The sequence below is a fragment of the Hypanus sabinus genome, chromosome 3 (assembly GCF_030144855.1).
Source record: "Hypanus sabinus isolate sHypSab1 chromosome 3, sHypSab1.hap1, whole genome shotgun sequence".
NCBI lineage: Eukaryota > Metazoa > Chordata > Chondrichthyes > Myliobatiformes > Dasyatidae > Hypanus > Hypanus sabinus.
The window spans coordinates 128,483-149,820 of record NC_082708.1 but is presented as its reverse complement, the minus strand read 5'-3'; the positions used below and the strand labels follow the sequence as shown (position 1 = coordinate 149,820).

At 49.4% G+C, this 21,338-nt stretch overlaps 1 protein-coding gene across 1 annotated transcript in view; it reads left to right on the top strand.

Moving 5' to 3' along the window:
- LOC132390685 (dynein heavy chain domain-containing protein 1) overlaps positions 1 to 21,338 on the top strand; it is a 329,747-nt gene that overhangs the window by 183,779 nt on the left and 124,630 nt on the right. Inside the window, exons 9-13 of the mRNA XM_059963241.1 lie at positions 787 to 1,072; positions 2,708 to 4,415; positions 10,524 to 10,747; positions 18,047 to 18,248; positions 18,421 to 18,523. Coding sequence (XP_059819224.1) covers positions 787 to 1,072; positions 2,708 to 4,415; positions 10,524 to 10,747; positions 18,047 to 18,248; positions 18,421 to 18,523 — 2,523 coding nt within the window. The remainder of the gene's footprint in view (positions 1 to 786; positions 1,073 to 2,707; positions 4,416 to 10,523; positions 10,748 to 18,046; positions 18,249 to 18,420; positions 18,524 to 21,338) is intronic.

Sequence of the window (21,338 nt, the reverse complement as noted above, 5' to 3'; positions counted from 1 at the left end):
GGGAACGGTGGGGCTGGGGGGTGGTCTGGGGAACGGTGGGTCTGGGGGGTGGTCTGGGGAACGGTGGGTCTGGGGAACGGTGGGGCTGGGGAACGGTGGGGCTGGGGGGTGGTCTGGGGAACGGTGGGGCTGGGGGGTGGTCTGGGGAACGGTGGAGCTGGGGAATGGTGGGGCTGGGGAACGGTGGGGCTGGGGAATGGTCTGGGGTACGGTGGGGCTGGGGGGTGGTCTGGGGAACGGTGGGGCTGGGTGGTGGTCTGGGGAACGGTGGGGCTGGGGGGTGGTCTGGGGAACGGTGGGGCTGGGGGGTGGTCTGGGGAACGGTGGGGCTGGGGGGTGGTCTGGGGAACGGTGGGGCTGGGGGGTGGTCTGGTGGGATATCATCCAGGGATTGGGTTAGGAGGGACCTGGATCTCTTAGTGGGGCCTTGGACCTCTTGTTTGACCCTGAAATTGGAAGGATGAGTCCTGAATCACTCAGTAGGGATCTGGGTGGAGTCTCAGGATCCCTCACTGGGACCTGTGGTTTAGTGAAATAGCATCCAGGGCCTGGGGTTGGAACACTCAGCAGGGATCCAGATGGACGAAGACTCAAGATCTCTCAGTGGGATCAGACCTCTTGTTTGGCCATGGGATTGGGCAGATGGGCCTTGGGTTGCTCATTGCTCTCTCAGTGTGAGCTGGATCCTGGGATCCCTGGATAGGTTCTCTTAGTGGGCCGTAGACCAGGAAGGGTGTCTGATTGGGTTGCTGCAACCCTTGGAGGATGTCACTGTCTGTGTTACAGCTGGAGGTCTACCTGAAGTTACTGGAGCTGCTGATTTTGCTGGGACATTCTGTCTTCCTGGTCGGGGAGCCACTCTCTGGGAAGACAAGCTTCGTGCAGGCATTGAACAGGTTGGGTTCCTTCCCTCAAATGTACAGGATGCCCATCCGCACCAGCACCCAGCCCAGGGATGTCTGGCAGTACGTGGCAGAACGAGTCTTTCTCCGCAACAGGCAGTCCCCATCGCTGCCTTTCAACAACAAAGGTTTCCTCTTCTTCCTGGATGATATCCACCTGGCAACCCAGAGTGAGTCAACGTTCATGACTGTCCTCCACCCTCCCTTCCACATACTCCTCACCCCTAGGATTCCCACACACATGCTCCGTACCCTGATATCCACATGATGGCCCAGAGTGAGTCATACATGAATGTGTTCAAAGTTCAGGGACATTCCCCACCCCACACACCTCCCCCACTGTTCCCCACCAGACCCACACTCCCAACCCCACCTCCCCACTCCCCTAGGTCCTCTATCCTCCCCCACATACCTTCTCCCACATACCCTCCCCCACCACCCCCACCGTACCCCAGACCCACACTCCCAACCCCACCTCCCCACTCCCCTAGGACCTCTATTCCCCCCCACTGTTCCCACCACCCCCACCGTACCCTCAGAACACACTCCCACCCCCACCTCCCCACTCCCCTAGGTCCTCTATCCCCCCCAACATACCTTCTCCCACATACCCTCCCCCACCACCCCCACCGTACCCCAGACCCACACTCCCAACCCCATCTATCCCAGTACCCCCAGACCCACCTATCTCACTCCCCTAGGGCCTCTATCCCCCCACTGTTCCCCACCACCCCCACCGTACCCCCAGAACACACTCCCAACCCCATCTATCCCACTCCCCTAGGGCTTCTATCCCCCCCCCACATACCTTTCCCCACATACCCTCCCCCACCACCCCCACCGTACCCCAGACCCACACTCCCAAACCCACCTCCCCCACTGTTCCCCACCACTCCCACCATACCCCCAGACACACACTGTCAACCCCGCCACCAACTCCCCTACCATTCCCCCTATTCCCCCCTGCCCCCACTGGCATCGGCAGTCCCTCCTGACTTTTCCTGGGATGAGAGGGATGTACCATCAGGAGAGACTGGGCAGTTTGGGTCTGTCTGCAGGTCGGCTTGGAGTTTAGGAAGAGTGAGGAGCAGCCCTGTTTATGAGTTTGGCAGGGTGGACACAAGATGTGGGAGATTAATAACTGGGATTTCAAACTCAGAGCTGTAACTCTGGAATTCTCTTCCCCAGAGAGTGGAGGGTGGATCACTAGAGTTCAGGAGAATGAGAGGAGATTTCTAGCATACTGAATATTGAAAAGCATAACCAGAATGGATGTGGAGAGGAGTGGGGGAGTCTAGGACCAGAGGCACAGCCTCTGAATAGAAGGGGTAGTACAGAGATGAGGAGAAATTTCTTTAGCCAGAGGGTGGTGAATCTAGAAAATTCATTGCCACCGACAGGCAAGGAGGGGAGATCTCGGGTCATTTTAAAGCAGAACTTTGATAGGTTCTTGATTAATCAGGGCTTCAAAGGTTATGAGGAGCAGGCAGAAGAATAGAGTTGGGAGGGATAATAAATAATAAATCAGCCATCAATGGCAGGATGGTCTTGATGGGCTGAATAGCCTAATTCTGCTCCTGTGCTTTATGATCTGAGCTCCCTCAGATGGAGTTAGATACCCCAGGGATTAAACCCTTTCCACACCAGTCTAGCCCTCCACATTCACCACTGGAATTCCCTTGGGGTCCCTGGCCCAAGACCTCTACACTCCCCACAACCTTGGCTCCCTCCTACTGCCCCCACCATATCCATTCCTGTCCACTTTGCCCACACAGACCCAATCCTTCTCGTTGCTTTTTGTCCAGAGCAGGGATCCAGATGCCAACCAGTATCTGAGGCTCTTCGCCATTCTCTGACCTGTCACGGCACCTACTGTGAAGACTCTCTCCGGTTCCGGTCCTTCCACTCCACACGGGTCAGCTACATTGCGACGTGCTCTCCGCAACATGGGCCATGGGGCTTTGTCTCAGCTCGCCTCACCCGCCTGATGATCGTGCTGGCCCTCCCTGCACTGACCTGGGGAATGCTGAGTACCATCTATAGGCCTGGTGTGCTGTCCTGGTTGAAGAGTTTCCCCACCAACACCATCTCCAGGCATGACCTCTTTGCCAAACATCTTCTTTATGCCACAATTGACCTGTATCAGAAAGTAAGGAGAGTGTTCCTACCATCTCCCAGCCACCCGCACTACCTGTTCTCATTGGCTGACATCAGCAAGGTTCTCCAGGGTCTCTGGTTGATGGACCCCTCAAACATCAGCCCCCCAACGAAGGGTAAGCTGAGCAATTCTGAGTCCGAGGCATGGCAGGCCCCACTAAGTGTCACCAAAACCATAGTCAGCCTGTGGCTGCACGAGGCAATGAGGATCTTCTCGGACTGCCTTGTGAGTGATGAGGACAGAGATACTCTGTCCATGACTCTGCAGAGAGTGGCTCACACCCACTTCTTCACCCACAGCATCGAGTTCCTCTTCAACCAATCACTCCTGCGAATGGCAGTGGAACCCCAAACTTTGGAAGGCCCACCAGATCCACTGGAGCAACACCAGGCCAACTGTCCGTCCACCCTGCAGGTACAGGAGGCAGTTGAACAGGGAGAGACGTCCCCAGGGGAAGACATCAACCGTCAGGAGCCCAACAGCCACTTGATGGACAGTCAACACAGAATGGGTCTGAGTTTGGCAGCCTTGAGCACAGAAACGGTGGTAACCCATGAAATGCCTGTGAGTGAGACCTTGTCGTTGTTGGGTTTTGGTGATCAGACACCCGGCAACAAGTCAAGTGTTCCACAAGTCATCCCAGTGACCCAAAGCACAAATATCAGCCAGTTGCCCAGCCACAGTGAGGCCAGGGCTCAGGATGGGAGTCATAGGCAGTCCACGTCCATAAAACCCCTGCTGCCTCTTCACCTGCTCCACACCAGAGAATCTCTGAGTGACCTGATCTTCAGCAAGGCAGCAATTCGGCCAGAAAGCAGACAACAAATGAACTCCCCGAGGTGGAACCCTTACCGGGAGATGGCCCACGACCATTTGGCCCAACAGCTGCGACAGATGGTTCAGAGGCAGAACCAGAAGTTCAGAGCCAACCAGCAGATTATCTTCTACAAGGAGGCGGTACGCCACTTCGCCCACATCTCCAGGGTCCTGAGCCTACCCAGATCGCACTGTGCCTTGATGGCCCCCACTTACTGCACTGGTCGGAAAACTTTGCTCAGGCTGGCTGCGTACCTCCACATGGCCACTGTCTTCGAGCTGGATGGTCAGATGTCCAGTTCGGAAGTGGCCAGCGTGTGCCAGAGAGCGAGCAGGCACGCTGGGCTCCAGGGGAGATGTACGGTCATCGTAGCTCACGACTGCGTGGGGCAAGACACTTTGCAGAACCTGTTGGACATGGCAGCAGAGGGCTGGTTCCCTGGGCTGTACTCTTCCTCTGAGCTCACCCGAGTGGCTAAGCAGTTCACCAGCAGCAGGAAGCTACCATGGAGCAAAAAGCAAGAGCAGGTGCTGGAGAAGTGAGTGTCTGAGCAAATCTCCACCCTCTCCTGTCCCTCATCCCTACTCCCAATTCACACTGCCTTCCCTCTTCAATTCCCCACTCTGGCCTCTTGCCTCTTCTCAATTACAGTGGCATGCAAAAGTTTGGGCACCCCTGGTCAAAATTTCTGTCACTGTGAATAGCTAAGCGAGTAAAAGATGACCTGATTTCCAAAAGGCATAAAGTTAAAGATGACACATTTCTTTAATATTTTAAGCAAGATTACTTATTTATGTCCATCTTTTACAGTTTCAAAACAACAGAAAAGGAAAAGGGCCCGAAGCAAAAGTTTGGGCACCCTGCATGGTCAGAACTTAGTAATACCCCCTTTGTCAAGTATCACAGCTTGTAAACACTTTCTGTAGCCAGCTAAGAGTCTTTCAATTCTTATTTGGGGGATTTTTCCCATTCTTCCTTGCAAAAGGCTTCTAGTTCTGTGAGACACCTGGGCCATCTTGCATGCACTGCTCTTTTGAAGTCTATCCACAGATTTTCGATGATGTTTAGGTCGGAGAACTGTGAGGGCCATGGCAAAACCTTCAGCTTGTGCCTCTTGAGGTAGTCCATTGTGGATTTTGAGGTGTGTTTACGATCATTATCCTGTTGTAGAAGCCATCCTCTTTTCATCTTCAGTTTTTTTTTCACAGATGGTGTGATGTTTACTTCCACAATTTGTTGGTATTTAATTGAATTCATTTTTCTCTCTACCAGAGGAATGTTCCCCGTGCCACTGGCTGCACCACAACCCAAAGCATGATCGATTCAACCCCGTGCTTAACAGTTGGAGAGGTGTTCTTTTCATGAAATTCTGCACCCTTTTTCTCCTTTGCTCATTACGGCCAAAAAGTTCTACTTTAACTCCATCAATCCACAGGACTTGTTTCCAAAATGCATCAGTCTTGTTTAGATGGTCCTTTGCAAACTTCTGACACTGAATTTTGTGGTGAGGATGCAGGAAAGGTTTTCTTCTGATGACTCTTCCATGAAGGTCATATTTGTGCAGGTGTCGCTGCACAGTAGAACAGTGCACCACCACTCCAGAGTCTGCTAAATCTTCCTGAAGGTCTTTTGCAGTCAAACAGGGGTTTTGATTTGCCTTTCTAGCAATCCTATGAGCAGTTCTCTCAGAAAGTTTTCTTGGTCTTCCAGACCTCAACTTGACCTCCACCGTTCCTGTTAACTGCTATTTCTTAATTACATTACGAACTGAGGAAACAGCTACCTGAAAACACTAAGCTATCTTCTTATAGCCTTCTCCTGCTTTGTGGGCATCATTTATTTTAATTTTCAGAGTGCTAGGCAGCTGCTTAGAGGAGCCCATGGCTGCTAATTGTTGGGACAAGGTTTCAGGAGTCAGGGTATTTATAAAGCTTTGAAATTTGCATCACCTGGCCTTTCCTAACAATGACTGTGAACAAGCCATAATCCTAACAAGCTAATTAAGGTCTGAGACCTTGGTAAAAGTTATCTGAGAGCTCAAATCTCTTGGGGTGCCCAAACTTTTGCTTGGTGCTCCTTTCCTTTTTTTCACTCAAAATTGTACAAAACAAAAATAATACACTAATCTTGCTTAAAATATTGAAAAGAATGTTTCATCTTTAACTTTATGACTTTTGGAGATCACCTTCTACTAACTTAACTATTCACAGTAACAAAAATTTTGACCAGAGTGCCTTAACTTTTGCATGCTACTGGAGCCTCTCCTCCTTCCCTTTCTCCATGGTCCACTCTCCTCCCCTATCACGTTCCATCTTCTCCAGCCCTTTGCCTTTTCCACATCATCTCCCAGCTTCTCAGTTCATCTCCACTCCCCCACCCACCTAATTTCACCTATCACCTTCTAATTTGTTCTCCTTCCTCTACCCCACCTTCTTATCCTGGCCTCTACCTCCTTCTAGTCCTGATGAAGTGGGGCTGAGGAGGGGAAAAAAGGGTCAGTCATGATGGAATGGTGGAGCAGACTCGATGGGCTGAATGGCCTGATTCTACTGTTATGGGCTAAGTGTCTCAGCCCGAAACACAATTGTTTATGCCCTTCCATGGACACTGCTGAGTTCCTTTTCCCTGAGAACATTCCCAACCATGCCCAGCTGGGACAGATCAGTCCAGGATCCGCCAGTTTTCTTCCAGCTGGTGTCAGGCAGTCTATCCCTTGTTCTGACATGTTCCCTTGCAATTCTGTCCTGTCATTGCACAGTAATCACCTCCCCAACCTCTTCCACCCCTTCACCCCTTCCGTCCAACCCCATCACTGCAGTTAATTTATTCATTATTCATTTAGTAATACAGCACAGAGCTTCCATTTGGATCAGAAGACATAGGAGGAGAATTAGGCCATTCAGTCCATCGAGTCTGCACCGCCATTCCATCATGGCTGATCCCAGATCCCACTCAACCCCATTCACCTGCCTTCTTGCCGTATCCTTTGACATCCTGACCGATCAGGAAACTATCAACTTCCAACTTAAATTCACGCATGGACTTGGCCTCCACCATAGTCTGTGGCAGAGCATTCTACAGATTCACTACTCTCTGGCTAAAAAAATATTTCCTTAATCTTTTTTAAAAGGTTGTCCCTCAATTTTGAGGCTGTGCCCTCTGCTTCTGGATACTTCCACAATAGGAAACATTCTCTCCACATCCATGTTATCTATTCCTTTCAACATTCAATAGTTTCCAATGAGATCTCTCCCGCATTCTTCTAAATTCTAGTGAGTACAGGCCCAAAGCTGCCAAATGCTCCTCATATGTTAGTTAACCCCTTCATTCCCAGAATCATTCTTGTGAGCCTCCTCTGGACTCTCTCCAATGACAGTGCATCCTTTCTGATATAAGGGGCCCAGAATTGTTGACAATACCCCAAGTGCCACCTGACTAGTGTCTTATAAAGTCTCAGCATTATCTCAACAACAACACACACAAAATGCTGGTGGAACACAGCAGGCCAGGCAGCATCTATAGGGAGAAGCGCTGTCGACATTTCAGGCCAAGACCCTTCGTCAGGACTAACCGAAAGGAAAGATAGTAAGAGATTTGAAAGTAGAGGGGGGAGGGGAAAATGCGAAATGATAGGAGAAGACCGGAGGGGGTGGGATGAAGCTAAGAGCTGGAAAGGTGATTGGTGAAAGTGATACAGAGCTGGAGAAGGGAAAGGATCATGGGATGGGAGGCCTCAGGAGAAAGAAAGGGGGGGGAGCACCAGAGGGAGATGGAGAACAGACAAACAACTAAATATGTCAGGGATAGGGTAAGAAGGGGAGGAGGAGCATTCCCATTCTGATATGTCTATCCATGGCCTCCTCTATTGGCAAAATGAATCCAAACTCAGGTTGGAGGAACAACATCTTATATACCGGCTGGGTAGCCTCCAACCTGATGGCATGAACATTGACCTCTAACTTCCATTAATGCCCCTCCTCCCCTTCTTACCCCATCCCTGACCTATTTAGTTGTTTGCCTGTTCTCCATTTCCCTCTGGTGCTCCCCCCCCCTTTCTTTCTCCTGAGGAGCAATGTGAAAAGTATCTGTCCCAATACTGACCCCTGAGGAACACCACTAGTCACTGGAAGCCAACCAGAAAAGCCCCTCTTTATTCCCACTCACTGCCTCCTGCCTATGAGCCATTCCACTATCCATGCCAGTATCTTTCCTGAACACCATAGGGTTTTGTCTTGCTAAGAAGCCTAATGTGAAGCACCTTATCAAACACCTTTTGAAAATCCAAGTAAACCACATCCACTGCCTCTCCTTTGTCCACCTACTGCTAACTTCCTCGAAGAACTCTAACAGATTTGTCAGGCAAGTTTTCCTTCACTGAAACCATGCTGACTTTGACTTATTTTATCATTAGTCTCCAAGTACCCTGAAACTTCAGCTTAACAACAGAGTCCGACGTTTTTCCAACCACAGACAAGAGAAAATCTGCAGATGATTCCCAACCACTGAGGTTAGGCTAACTGTCTAATATTTTTTTTCCTTCCTCCCTTCTTAAAGAATGGAGTGACATTTATAATCATCCAGTCCTCTGGGACCGTGCCAGAATCAAGTGATTTTTGAAAGATCATGACCAATGCCTTCAGCAACATCTCTCAGGACTCTGGGCTGTAGTCCATCTGGTCCAGGTGACTTATCCACCTAAAGACCTTTGAATTTCTCTGTCACTTTTTCCTTTGTAATAGCAATGGCACTCACTCCTGCTCCCTGACCTCTGGCACACTACTAGTGTCTTCCACAGTGAAGACAGATGCAAACTATGGATTAAGCTATCCTGCCATTTCTTTGTCCCCCATTACTACCTCACCAGCATCATTTTCCAGTGGTCCCATATCAGCTCTCACCTTCCTTTTACTCTTTATAACTGAAAAAACTTTTAGTATCCTGCTTTATGCTGTTGGCTAGTTTGCCCTCATATTTCATCTTTTCCCTTTTTATAACTTGTTTCGTTGTTTTTTGTTGGATTTTAAAGGCTTACCAAGCATCCAACTTCCCACTCACTTTTGCTACCTTATAAGCTCTTTCCTTGGCTTTTATGCAGTCCTTACCTTCCCTTGTCAGCCACTGTTGCCTACCCCGCCATTTGAGAACAACTACTTCTGTGGGACATATCTATCCTGCGGCTTGTTAACTAATCCCAGAAATTTCAGTCATCTCAGCTCTGCTGTCATCCCTGTCAGTATATGCCTCCAGTCCACTCTCACGCTTCTGTAATTCCCTTTATTCCATTGTGATACTGATATTTTGAGTTATGCTTCTCCCTCTCAAATTGTGATATGAATTCGATCATATTATGATCACTGTCTCCTAAGGGTTCCTTTACATTAAGCTCCCTAATAAGATCTGGGTTATTACACAACATCCAATCTAAGATGTAGTGACAAGTAGGCTCAAACAGAAGCTGCTATGAAAAGCCATCTCTTAGGCATTCAACAAATTCCCTCCCTTGCAATCTGACACCAACCTGATTTTCCCAATCCCCTTGCATATTGAAGTCCTCCCCATTACAATTGTGCCAATATTACATGTGGAACAGTCTGGTTCCATTGGCTGTGAAAATCTAGTCAAATGTGTGAGAGCTCACCCCAAACCCCGTTTGTGTGGATGCTGCCTGATGTGTTACCCTGTTACAAATCAGTACCACGAAATAACAGACAGACGCTGCATACACTTAAATGATTTAGCTTTATAATTCTTAATTTGACTAAAGGGTTAGTAAAGAAAATGCAAAAGAAAAGGGCCCATTTTAATGAAAAGTCTAATGTGCACAAGTTGGAGCTCACAGTTTCTCCTTCGCTGATCCTCCTTCAGTCTCCCCAGGCTTCATCGAAACCCCGCTCCAGGTCAAGCCCTACGACCTCTTCTCTCCAGCATCTTCTCCATTCATCTCCTACCAAACAAAAGACCCAGCTCACCCATGTCAGGCACACAACACGAAAAACACCCTCCCGCCACTGGACAGCTCCCATTCCAAAGCACCCATTATCACTAACCGTAACCCAAACACTGCTTCCACAGAAAGACCATTTCCCAGGGTGTTATACAAGCCTTTTCCAGCTCCCTTTATAGTCTCAACCCCACATCCTGACTACTATTTGGAGGCCTATATATGATTCCCATAATGGTTTTTTCACCCTTGCAGTTTCTAAAGTCACCCACAACGATTCAACCTTGTCTGACCCTATGTCACCTCTTTCTAAAGATGTAATTCTCACCAACAGAGCCATACCACCGTTTATGCCTTCCTGTCTGCCCTTTCAATTGAAAGGATATCCTTTGATGTTAAGCTCCCAATTGTGACCTTCTTTCAGCCCCGACTCAGTGATGACCTACTGTACCCTCCCCTTCCACTGCCCTTCCCCACTCCCTCCTGTCTCCCCTCACCACCCTACACCACGTTCTCCTGTGACTATGTGGGTTTCCTCCTGGTGCTCTGGTTTCCTCCCACAGTCCAAAGATGTACCAGTTGGTAGGTCGTTATAGATTGTCCCAAGGAGTATAGGGTGGAGTGGCTCAAAGGGCCAGGAGGTCCTATTCTGCACTGTATTTCAATAAACATTTTAAAAATATTAATACCCTCTGTGTTCTCCAGGTATTTCCAAGCTGTACATCAGTGCCTACACATAGTGCTGTTGCAGCCAGTTGGTGCTAACAGACTGGTGTCCAGGGTGGGGAGGAGTCTGCTCCGCCTGTCCCACCTCCTGGGGTCCTGCGGCTACATCGATGTGTGGCAGCCATGGAGCGAGCAGGCACTGACCGACATCGCCACCTCCCACATGGGGTTTGGAAACCTCTCAACGTTGCCTAGGAGCATCGGTCAGTCCCACATTCAGGGTGGGTGGGTGGCCGGGCCGAGGAGATGGTTGGGTGGGCCCAGATGTATCAGTGTGGAGTCGGGCACCAGTACAGAAAGAAAGGAATTATCTCCCTTCGGCGGGCAACAGGAGGAGGGTGAGGTACCTCACACATGGAGCCAGGACAGTTTGGAAAGATGTTCTCAGGCCACAGGATGGCTTGACGATACCATATAACAATCACAGCACAGAAACAGGCCATCTTGGCCCTCCTAGTCCGTGCCGAACCCTTAATCTCACCTAGTCCCACCTACCTGCACTCAGCCCATAACCCTCCACTCCTTTCCTGTCCGTATAACAATATATAACATATACATATAACAATCACAGCACGGAAACAGGCCATCTTGGCCCTCCTAGTCCATGCCGAACCCTTAATCTCACCTAGTCCCGCCTACCCGCACTCAGCCCTTGTGTCTACTACCTTGTGATACCTTGAAAAATCAAGCAGCACACACAAAATGCCAGAGGAACTCAGCTCCTCAGTGGAGGGGAATAAACAGTCGACATTTCAGCATGTGATTGCAAAGGAAGGAGGCAAAAGCCCGAATAAGAATATTGGCTGGGGGGAGGAAGACAAGGGTGATAGGTGAAGCCAGGTTGGTGGGGGTAGACATGAAGTAAGAAGTTAGGATGTGATTGGTGGTAAAGGGCTGGAGAGGAAGGAATCTGAGAGGAGAGGAGAGTGGACTGTGGGAAAAAGGGGAGGAGAAGAACCAGGGGGAGGTGAGGAGAAGAGATAAGAGGCCATAATGGGGAAGTGAAGAAGAGGGGTGGGGTGATTACTGTCGGTTGGCGAAGTTAACGTTCATAAATCAGGTTGGAGGCTCCCTAAATGGGATATGAAGTGTTGTCCTCCAACCTATGAGTGGCCTCATCATGGCACACAGTTTGTTTCTCTTCACCTTCTCCCACTGTCCTTGGTGGCATTAGGAGTGGACAGAACTTTCCAAACTCCCTCTGCTACCTCTGTAGCAAGGGCAGCAGGGCACCACACCTAGAGGTTGTCCTCCATTGACCTAACATGAAACCAGCACTCTTTCTTCTCCATCGGAGACTCGAGTTATACAGCACAGAAAGAAACCCTTCAGCCCATTAGGTCATTAACAACCCACATTCTAAAGGGACGGGGGAGCAGCCAGAAGTTTTGGTACATATTGGCACCAATGACATGGGTAGGAAAGGTGAAGAGGTCCTGAAGAGAGGTTATAGGGAGTGAGGTAGAAAGCTGAAAAGCGGGACCTCCAGAGTAGAAATCTCAGGATTGCTGCCTGTGCCACGTGCCAGTGAGGGTAAGAATAGGATAATTTGACAGATGACTGTGTGGCTGAGGAACTGATGCAGGGGACAGGAGTTCAGATTTTTGGATCATTGGGATCTCTTCTGGGGAAAAGTACATCTGAACTCAAGGGGAACCAATATCCTTGTGGGAAGGTTTGCTAGAGCTGTCCAGGAGAGTTTGACCTGATTTGGCAGGTGGGTGGGACTGTAATGATAGAGTTGAGGATAGGGCAGTTGGTTTACAGAGGCAGTGTGCATTGAGACTGCTAGCAAGGACAGGCTGATGATAGGACAAATTTGTAGTCAACAGGATGAGATGCAATGTAAAAGGGGAACAAAGTCAAAAAGCATGATGAATGCAGGACTGAAGGTGTTGTATGTGAATGCACGCTGTATACAGAGCAAGGTAGCGCAGTTACAGATTGGAATATTTGACATTGTGCGCATCACTGAATCATGGCTACAAGAAGTTAATAGCTGGGAGCTTAATGTCCAAGGAAACACTTTGAATCAGAAGGACAGGCAGTAGGCAGAGCATGGCACTGTCGGTAAAAAATGAAATCAAATCTTTAGAAAGAGATTACAGTACATAGATAGGAAGGTGTAGAATCATTGTAAGTCAAGCTAAAAGCAAAATAAAAGCAAAAGCAAAATAAAATACCCTGATGGGAGTTATATACAGAGCTCCAAACAGTGATCATAATGTCATTAGTTTCAACTGGATAAAGATAGATCTGGTCCTCAGGTTGAAGTTCTAAACTGGAAAAAGGCCAAATTTGAAGAAATGAGGAAGGATCTAAAAAGCGTGGATTGGGACAGGTTGTTCTCTGGCAAGGATGTGGTTGGTAAGTGGGAGGCCTTCAAAGGAGAAATTTTGAGAGTGCAAAGTTTGTATGTTCCTGTCAGGATTAAAGGCAAAATGAATAAGAATAATATTCCTTGGTTCTCAGGGGATATTGGAACTCTGATAAAGAAGAAGAGAGAGATGTATAACATGTATAGGCAACAGGGAGGAAATAAGATGCTTGAGGAGTATAAAAAAGTAAGAAGATACTTCAGAAAGAAATCAGGAAAGCTAAAAGAAGACATGAGGTTGCTTTGGCAGTCGGGGTGAAGGATAATCCTAAGAGCTTCTACAGGTATATTAAGAGCAAAAGGATAGTAAGGGATAAAATTGGTCCTCTTGAAGATCAGAGTGGTCGGCTATGTATGGAACCAAAAGAAATGGGAGAGATATTAAATGGGTTTTTTGCATCTGTATTTACTAAGGAAACTGGAATGGAGTCTATGGAAACAAGGCAAACAAGTAGGGAGGTCATGGAACTTATACAGGTTAAAGAGGAGGAGGAGCTTGTTACCTTGAGGCAAATCAGAGTAGATAAATCCCCAGGACCTGACAGGGTATTCCCTCGGACCTTGAGCGAGACTAGTGTTGAAATTGCAGGCCCTGGCAGAAATATTTAAAATGTCGATATCCACAGATCAGGTGCCGGAGGATTGGAGGATAGCTCATGTAGTTCTGTTGTTTAAAAAAGGCTCAAAAAGTAAGCAAGGAAATTGTAGGCCGGAAAGTTTGACATCGGTAGTAGGTAAATTATTGGAAGGAATACTAAGAGATAGGATCTACAAGTATTTGGAAGACGGGGACTTATTAGAAAAAGTCAGCATGGCTTTGTGCATGGTAGGTCATGTTTAACCAATCTATTAAGAGTTCTTCGAGGAAGTTACCAGGAAAGTGGATGAAGGGAAGGCAGTGGATGTTGTGTACATGGACTTCAGTAAGGCCTTTGACAAGGTCCCGCATGGGAGGTTAGTTAGGAAGATTCAGTCGCTAGGTATACATGGAGAGGTAGTAAATTGGATTAGACATTGGCTCAATGGGAGAAGCCAGAGAGTGGTAGTGGAGGATTGCTACTCCGAGTGGAGGCCTGTGACTAGTGGAGTGCCACAGGGATCAGTGCTGGGTCCATTGTTATTTGTCATCTGTATCAATGATCTGGATGATAATGTGGCAAATTGGATCAGCAAATTTGCTGATGATACTAAGATTGGAGGTGTAGTGGACAGTGAGGAAGGTTTTCAAAGCTTGCAGAGGGATTTGGTCCAGTTGGAAAAATGGGCTGAAAAATGGCAGATGGAGTTTAATGTGGACAAATGTGAGGTATTGCACTTCAGAAGGAAAAACCAAGGTAGAACATACAAGGTAAATGGTAGGGCACTGAGGAGTGCAGTAGAACAGAGGGATCTGGGAGTACAGAAACATAATTCCCTAAAAGAGGTGTTACAAGTAGATAGGGTCGTAAAGAGAGCTTTTGGTACATTGACCTTTATAAATCAAAGTATTGAGTATAAGAGTTGGAATGTAATGGTGAGGTTGTATAAGACATTGGTGAGGCTGAATGTGGAGTATTGTGTGCAGTTTTGGTCACCAAATTACAGGAAGGATACTAATAAGGTTGAAAGAGTGCAGAGAAGGTTTACAAGGATGTTGCCGGGACTTGAGAAACTGAGTTACAAAGAAAGGTTGAATAGGTTAGGACTTTATTCCCTGGAGCGTAGGAGAATGAGGGGTGATTTGATAGAGGTGTATAAAATTATGATGGGTATAGATAGAGTGAATGCAAGCAGGCTTTTTCCACTGAGGCTAGGGGAGAAAAAAAACCAGAGGACATGGGTTAAGGGTGAAGGGGGAAAAGTTTAAAGGGAACATTGGGGGGGGGGGCTTCTTCACATAGAGAGTGGTGGGACTGTGGAATGAGCTGCCAGATGAAGTGGTGAATGCGGGCTCACTTTTGACATTTAAGAAAAACTTGGACAGGTATATGGATGGGGGGGAGGTTTGGAGGGATATGGCCCAGGTGCAGGTCAGTGGGACTAGGCAGAAAAATGGTTTGGCACAGCCAAAAAGGGCCAAAAGGCCTGTTTCTGTGCTGTAATGTTCTATAGTAGCAAAGATGTGGTTTACAAACTACAACCGAAGAGAGAAAATGCAAGCCAAGAGGACAATGTTACAATGGTCATAGGCAATTACAATATGCAGATAGATTAGGAAAATCAGGTTGCTGCTGGATTCCATGAGGGGGAATTTCTAGAATGCCTACGAGATGGCTTTTAGAGCAGCTTGTGGTTGAGCTCACTAAGGGATCTGCTATTCTGGATTGGGTGTTGTGCAATGAACCAGAATTGATTAGAGAGCTGAAGGTAAAGGAACCCACTGGAGACGGTGATCATGATATCAAATTCACACTGCAATTTGAGAAGGAGGAGCTGAAGTCAGAAGTTTCAGTATTATAGTAAAGGGAATTAGAGGCATGAGAACAAAAATGATTGGAAGGGAGCATTAGCAGGGATAACAGCAGAACACCCATGGCTGGAGTTTCTGGGATCAATTCAAAAAGTGTAGGATCCTAAAATAAAAGTATTCTGAAGGCAGGGTGACCCAACGATGGCTGACGAGATGTCAAAGCCAACATAAAAGCTAAAGAGAGAGCATATGATCGAGCAAATATCATTGGGAAGTTAGAGGATTGGGAAATGTTTAAAGACTAAAAGAAGTCAACTAAAAAGCCATAAAGAAGGTAAAGATGGAATATAAAGGTAAGTTAGTCGATAATATTAAAGAAGATACCAAAAGTTCTAAGTTGTGAGTTATGTTGTGAAGCATATGTCATGATGAATATTGTGAAATGTTATTTTGTGGCAGCAGTATGATACAGTACATGAAATATACTATGAATTCCATTAAGAATATAGACATAAATAAATAGTGCTAAACAAGAAGTGAAAATAGTGAGGTAGTTTTCATTCAGAAATCTGGTGGTAGAGGGGAAAAGCTGTTCCTGAAACATTGAGTGTTTGTCTTAAACTCCCATACCTCCTCCTTGCTGGTAGCGAAGAGAAGAGGACATGTGATGGGTGCTGCCTTTTTGAGGCACCACCTTTTGAAGATGTCCTTGATGCTGAGGAGGCCAGTGTCCATGATGGAGCTGACTGAGTTTGCCACTTTCTGCAGTTTTTCCAATCCTGTACAGTCACCCCTCCATTCCAGATGGTGATGCAACCAGTCAGAATTTACCCTTCATAATCTCTATACCTCTATCAAACTCTTCATATAACCATATAACAATTACAGCACGGAAACAGGCCATCTCGACCCTTCTAGTCCATGCCGAACGCTTACTCTCACCTAGTCCCACTGGCCTGCACTCAGCCCATAACCCTCCATTCCTTTCCTGTCCATGTACCTATCCAATCTTACTTTAAATGACAATACCGAACCTGCCTCTACCACTTCTACTGGAAGCTTGTTCCACACAGCTACCACTCTCTGAGTAAAGAAATTCCCCCTCGTGTTACCCTTAAACTTTTGCCCCCAACTCTCAAATCATGTCCTCTTGTTTGTATCTCCCCTACTCTCAATGGAAAAAGCCTATCCATGTCAACTCGATCTATTCCCCTCATTATTTTAAATATCTCTATCAAGTCCCCCCTCAACCTTCTACGGTCCAAAGAATAAAGACCTAACTTGTTCAGCCTTTCCTTGTAACTTAGGTGCTGAAACCCAGGTAACATTCTAGTAAATCTTCTCTGCACTTTCTATTTTGTTGACATCTTTCCTAGCATTAAAATAGATGCATTTAAGAAACTTTCCACCTCTTCCTCTCTGTTTATCCCTAACGATGAGATCAACTTTATCATCTTTTTCTTCCTTCTCCCCTACATCTTCGGTCTGAGCGCTCCCCTTCTCTATTACCTGCCTATCCTCCCTCACACACTGTCTACTAGCTTTCTCTATTTGTGAACTAACCTCCTCTCCCCTAGTCTCTTCAAATTGATTCCCACCCCCCAACCATTCTAGTTTAAAGTCTCCCCAGTAGCCTTCGCAAATCTCCCTGCCAGGATATTGGTCTCCCTAGGATTCAAGTGTAACCCGTCCTTTTTGTACATGTCACACCTGCCCCAAAAGAGGTCCCAATGATCCAGAAACTTGAATCCCTGCCCACTGCTCCAATACCTCCCCACTGCTCCAATCCCTCAGCCACGCATTTATCCTCAACCTCATTCCATTCCTACTCTCACTGTCGCGTGGCACAGGCAGTAATCCTGAGATTATTACCTTTGTGGTCCTTCTTCTCAACTCCCTTCCTAACTCCCTATATTCTCCTTTCAGGACCTCTTCCCTTTTCCTACCTATGTCATTAGTACCTATATGTACCACGACTTCTGGCTCCTCACCCTCCTACTTCAGGATATCTTGGACATGATCAGAAACATCCCGAACCCTGGCACCAGGGAGGTAAACTACCATTCAGGTCTCCTGATTGTGTCCACAGAATCGCCTATCTGACCCCCTAACTATCGAGTCCCCTATTACTACTGCCTTCCTTTTCCTTTCCCTACCCTTCTGAGCTACAGGGCCAGACTCTGTGCCAGAGGCACGGCCACTGTTGCTTCCCCCAAGTAGGCTGTCCCCCACAACAGTACTCAAACAGGAGTACTTATTGTCAAGGGGTACAGCCACTGGGGTACTCTCTAGTACCTGACTCTTCCCCTTCCCCCTCCTAACCGTGACCCACCCCCGTGGCCCTGGTGTGACCACCCACCTGTAACTCCTCTCTATCAACTCCTCACTCTCCCTGACCAGACGAAGGTCATCGAGCTGCAGCTCCAGTTCCCTAACACGGTCCCTTAGGAGCTGCAGCTCAGCGCACCTGGTGCAGATGTGGACGTCCGGGAGGCTAGGAGACTCCAGGACCTCCCACATCCGACACCGAGAACAACAAGCTGCCCTCACACTCACACTTCCCCTTTCCTCAAATAACAGGAAAAACTGAAACCTAAACCTACCTTGCCTTGCCCGCTTCCGCCTAAGCCCATTGAGCCCAAGCGCTTGAGCCTTCACTCTGCTGCCCGCAAACGACACTGCTTCCCTGCATTTTTAATTTATATTCTAAAATAGCGGCCTGTCTTCTCTCACCAGGATCGTTGTTGGTTCAGATAAGGACGCTGCTCCCAGTCATCACCAAAATCATGGCACTAATTCACCAGTTGGCGCTGAGCTACGCCAATCATTTGGCTCCCTCCCTGCCACTCATTACACCACGACATTACCTAGACTTCATTGACTTGTTCTTAATGATAAACCACAACCTGGAGCAATCAGAAGGCTCACAAATCGAGAGGTGAGTTCACATGTGAAATCCTGGGCTGGGAGGGGCCGGGGACTGTGGCATACGGGTGGGTGGGGGTCAGTGCATTATGGTGCAGATGTCCCCAGCTTTTAGGGTCACACAGCAATTTGGATAGGCCAAAGAACCAGTTGCTTTTTTAACACTGGATGTGTTCTGTCCTCAGGATGGAGTTGGGCCTGCAGAAGATACAGGAAGTGTATAACGTGGCTGAGGAGCACAGAAAGCAAATAGAACACTTCAAACAGCAACTCCAGCTGATGTCACAGGTGAGACGGCCACACCCAGACATCTGTCCGTACACTGACACCCGGACCACACCCAGACGGTCACCACCCAGACATCTGTCCATACACCGACACCCGGACCACACCCAGACGGTCACCACCCAGACATCTGTCCGTACACCAACACCCGGACCACACCCAGACGGTCACCACCCAGACGTCTGTCCGTACACCAACACCCCGACCACACCCAGACAGTCACCACCCAGACATCTGTCCGTACACCGACACCCCGACCACACCTAGACAGTCACCACCCAGACATCTGTCCGTACTCCGACACCCCGACCACACCTAGACAGTCACCACCCAGACATCTGTCCGTACACCAACACCCCGACCACACCCAGACAGTCACCACCCAGACATCTGTCCGTACTCCGACACCCGGACCACACCCAGACAGTCACCACCCAGACATCTGTCCGTACTCCGACACCCGGACCACACCTAGACAGTCACCACCCAGACATCTGTCCGTACACCGACACCCCGACCACACCCAGACGGTCACCACCCAGACATCTGTCCATACACCAACACCCCGACCACACCTAGACAGTCACCACCCAGACGTCTGTCCATACACCAACACCCCGACCACACCTAGACGGTCACCACCCAGACATCTGTCCGTACTCCGACACCCGGACCACACCCAGACGGTCACCACCCAGGCATCTGTCCGTACTCCGACACCCCGACCACACCCAGACGGTCACCACCCAGACATCTGTCCATACACCAACACCCGGACCACACCTAGACAGTCACCACCCAGACGTCTGTCCGTACTCCGACACCTGGACCACACCCAGACGGTCACCACCCAGACATCTGTCCGTACACTGACACCCGGACCACACCTAGACAGTCACCACCCAGACATCTGTCCATACACCGACACCCCGACCACACCTAGACAGTCACCACCCAGACATCTGTCCGTACACCAACACCCGGACCACACCCAGACGGTCACCACCCAGACATCTGTCCGTACACTGACACCCGGACCACACCTAGACAGTCACCACCCAGACATCTGTCCATACACCGACACCCCGACCACACCCAGACAGTCACCACCCAGACATCTGTCCGTACACCAACACCCCGACCACACCCAGACAGTCACCACCCAGACATCTGTCCGTACACCGACACCCCGACCACACCCAGACGGTCACCACCCAGACATCTGTCCGTACACCGACACCCCGACCACACCCAGACGGTCACCACACAGACATCTGTCCGTACACCAACACCCCGACCACACCTAGACGGTCACCACCCAGACATCTGTCCATACACCAACACCCCGACCACACCTAGACGGTCACCACCCAGACATCTGTCCATACACCAACACCCCGACCACACCTAGACGGTCACCACCCAGACATCTGTCCGTACACCAACACCCCGACCACACCCAGACGGTCACCACCCAGACATCTGTCCGTACTCCAACACCCCGACCACACCTAGACGGTCACAACCCAGACATCTGTCCGTACACCAACACCCGGACCACACCCAGACGGTCACCACCCAGACATCTGTCCGTACACCAACACCCGGACCACACCCAGACGGTCACCACCCAGACATCTGTCCGTACTCCGACACCCGGACCACACCCAGACGGTCACCACCCAGACATCTGTCCGTACTCCGACACCCGGACCACACCCAGACGGTCACCACCCAGACATCTGTCCGTACACGGACACCCCGACCACACCCAGACGGTCACCACCCAGACATCTGTCCGTACACCAACACCCGGACCACACCCAGACGGTCACCACCCAGACATCTGTCCGTACTCCAACACCCCGACCACACCTAGACAGTCACCACCCAGACATCTGTCCGTACACCAACACCCGGACCACACCCAGACAGTCACCACCCAGACATCTGTCCGTACACCAACACCCGGACCACACCCAGACGGTCACCACCCAGACATCTGTCCATACACCAACAGCCGGACCACACCTAGACAGTCACCACCCAGACATCTGTCCGTACACCAACACCCGGACCACACCCAGACAGTCACCACCCAGACATCTGTCCATACACCAACACCCGGACCACACCCAGACGGTCACCACCCAGACATCTGTCCGTACTCCGACACCCCGACCACACCCAGACGGTCACCACCCAGACATCTGTCCGTACTCCAACACCCCGACCACACCTAGACGGTCACCACCCAGACATCTGTCCGTACACCAACACCCGGACCACACCCAGACGGTAACCACCCAGACATCTGTCCGTACACCAACACCCGGACCACACCCAGACGGTCACCACCCAGACATCTGTCCGTACTCCAACACCCCGACCACACCTAGACAGTCACCACCCAGACATCTGTCCGTACTCCGACACCCGGACCACACCCAGACGGTCACCACCCAGACATCTGTCCGTACACCGACACCCCGACCACACCCAGACGGTCACCACCCAGACATCTGTCCGTACACCAACACCCGGACGACACCCAGACGGTCACCACCCAGACATCTGTCCGTACTCCAACACCCCGACCACACCTAGACAGTCACCACCCAGACATCTGTCCGTACACCAACACCCGGACCACACCCAGACAGTCACCACCCAGACATCTGTCCGTACACCAACACCCGGACCACACCCAGACGGTCACCACCCAGACATCTGTCCATACACCAACAGCCGGACCACACCCTAGACAGTCACCACCCAGACATCTGTCCGTACACCAACACCCGGACCACACCCAGAC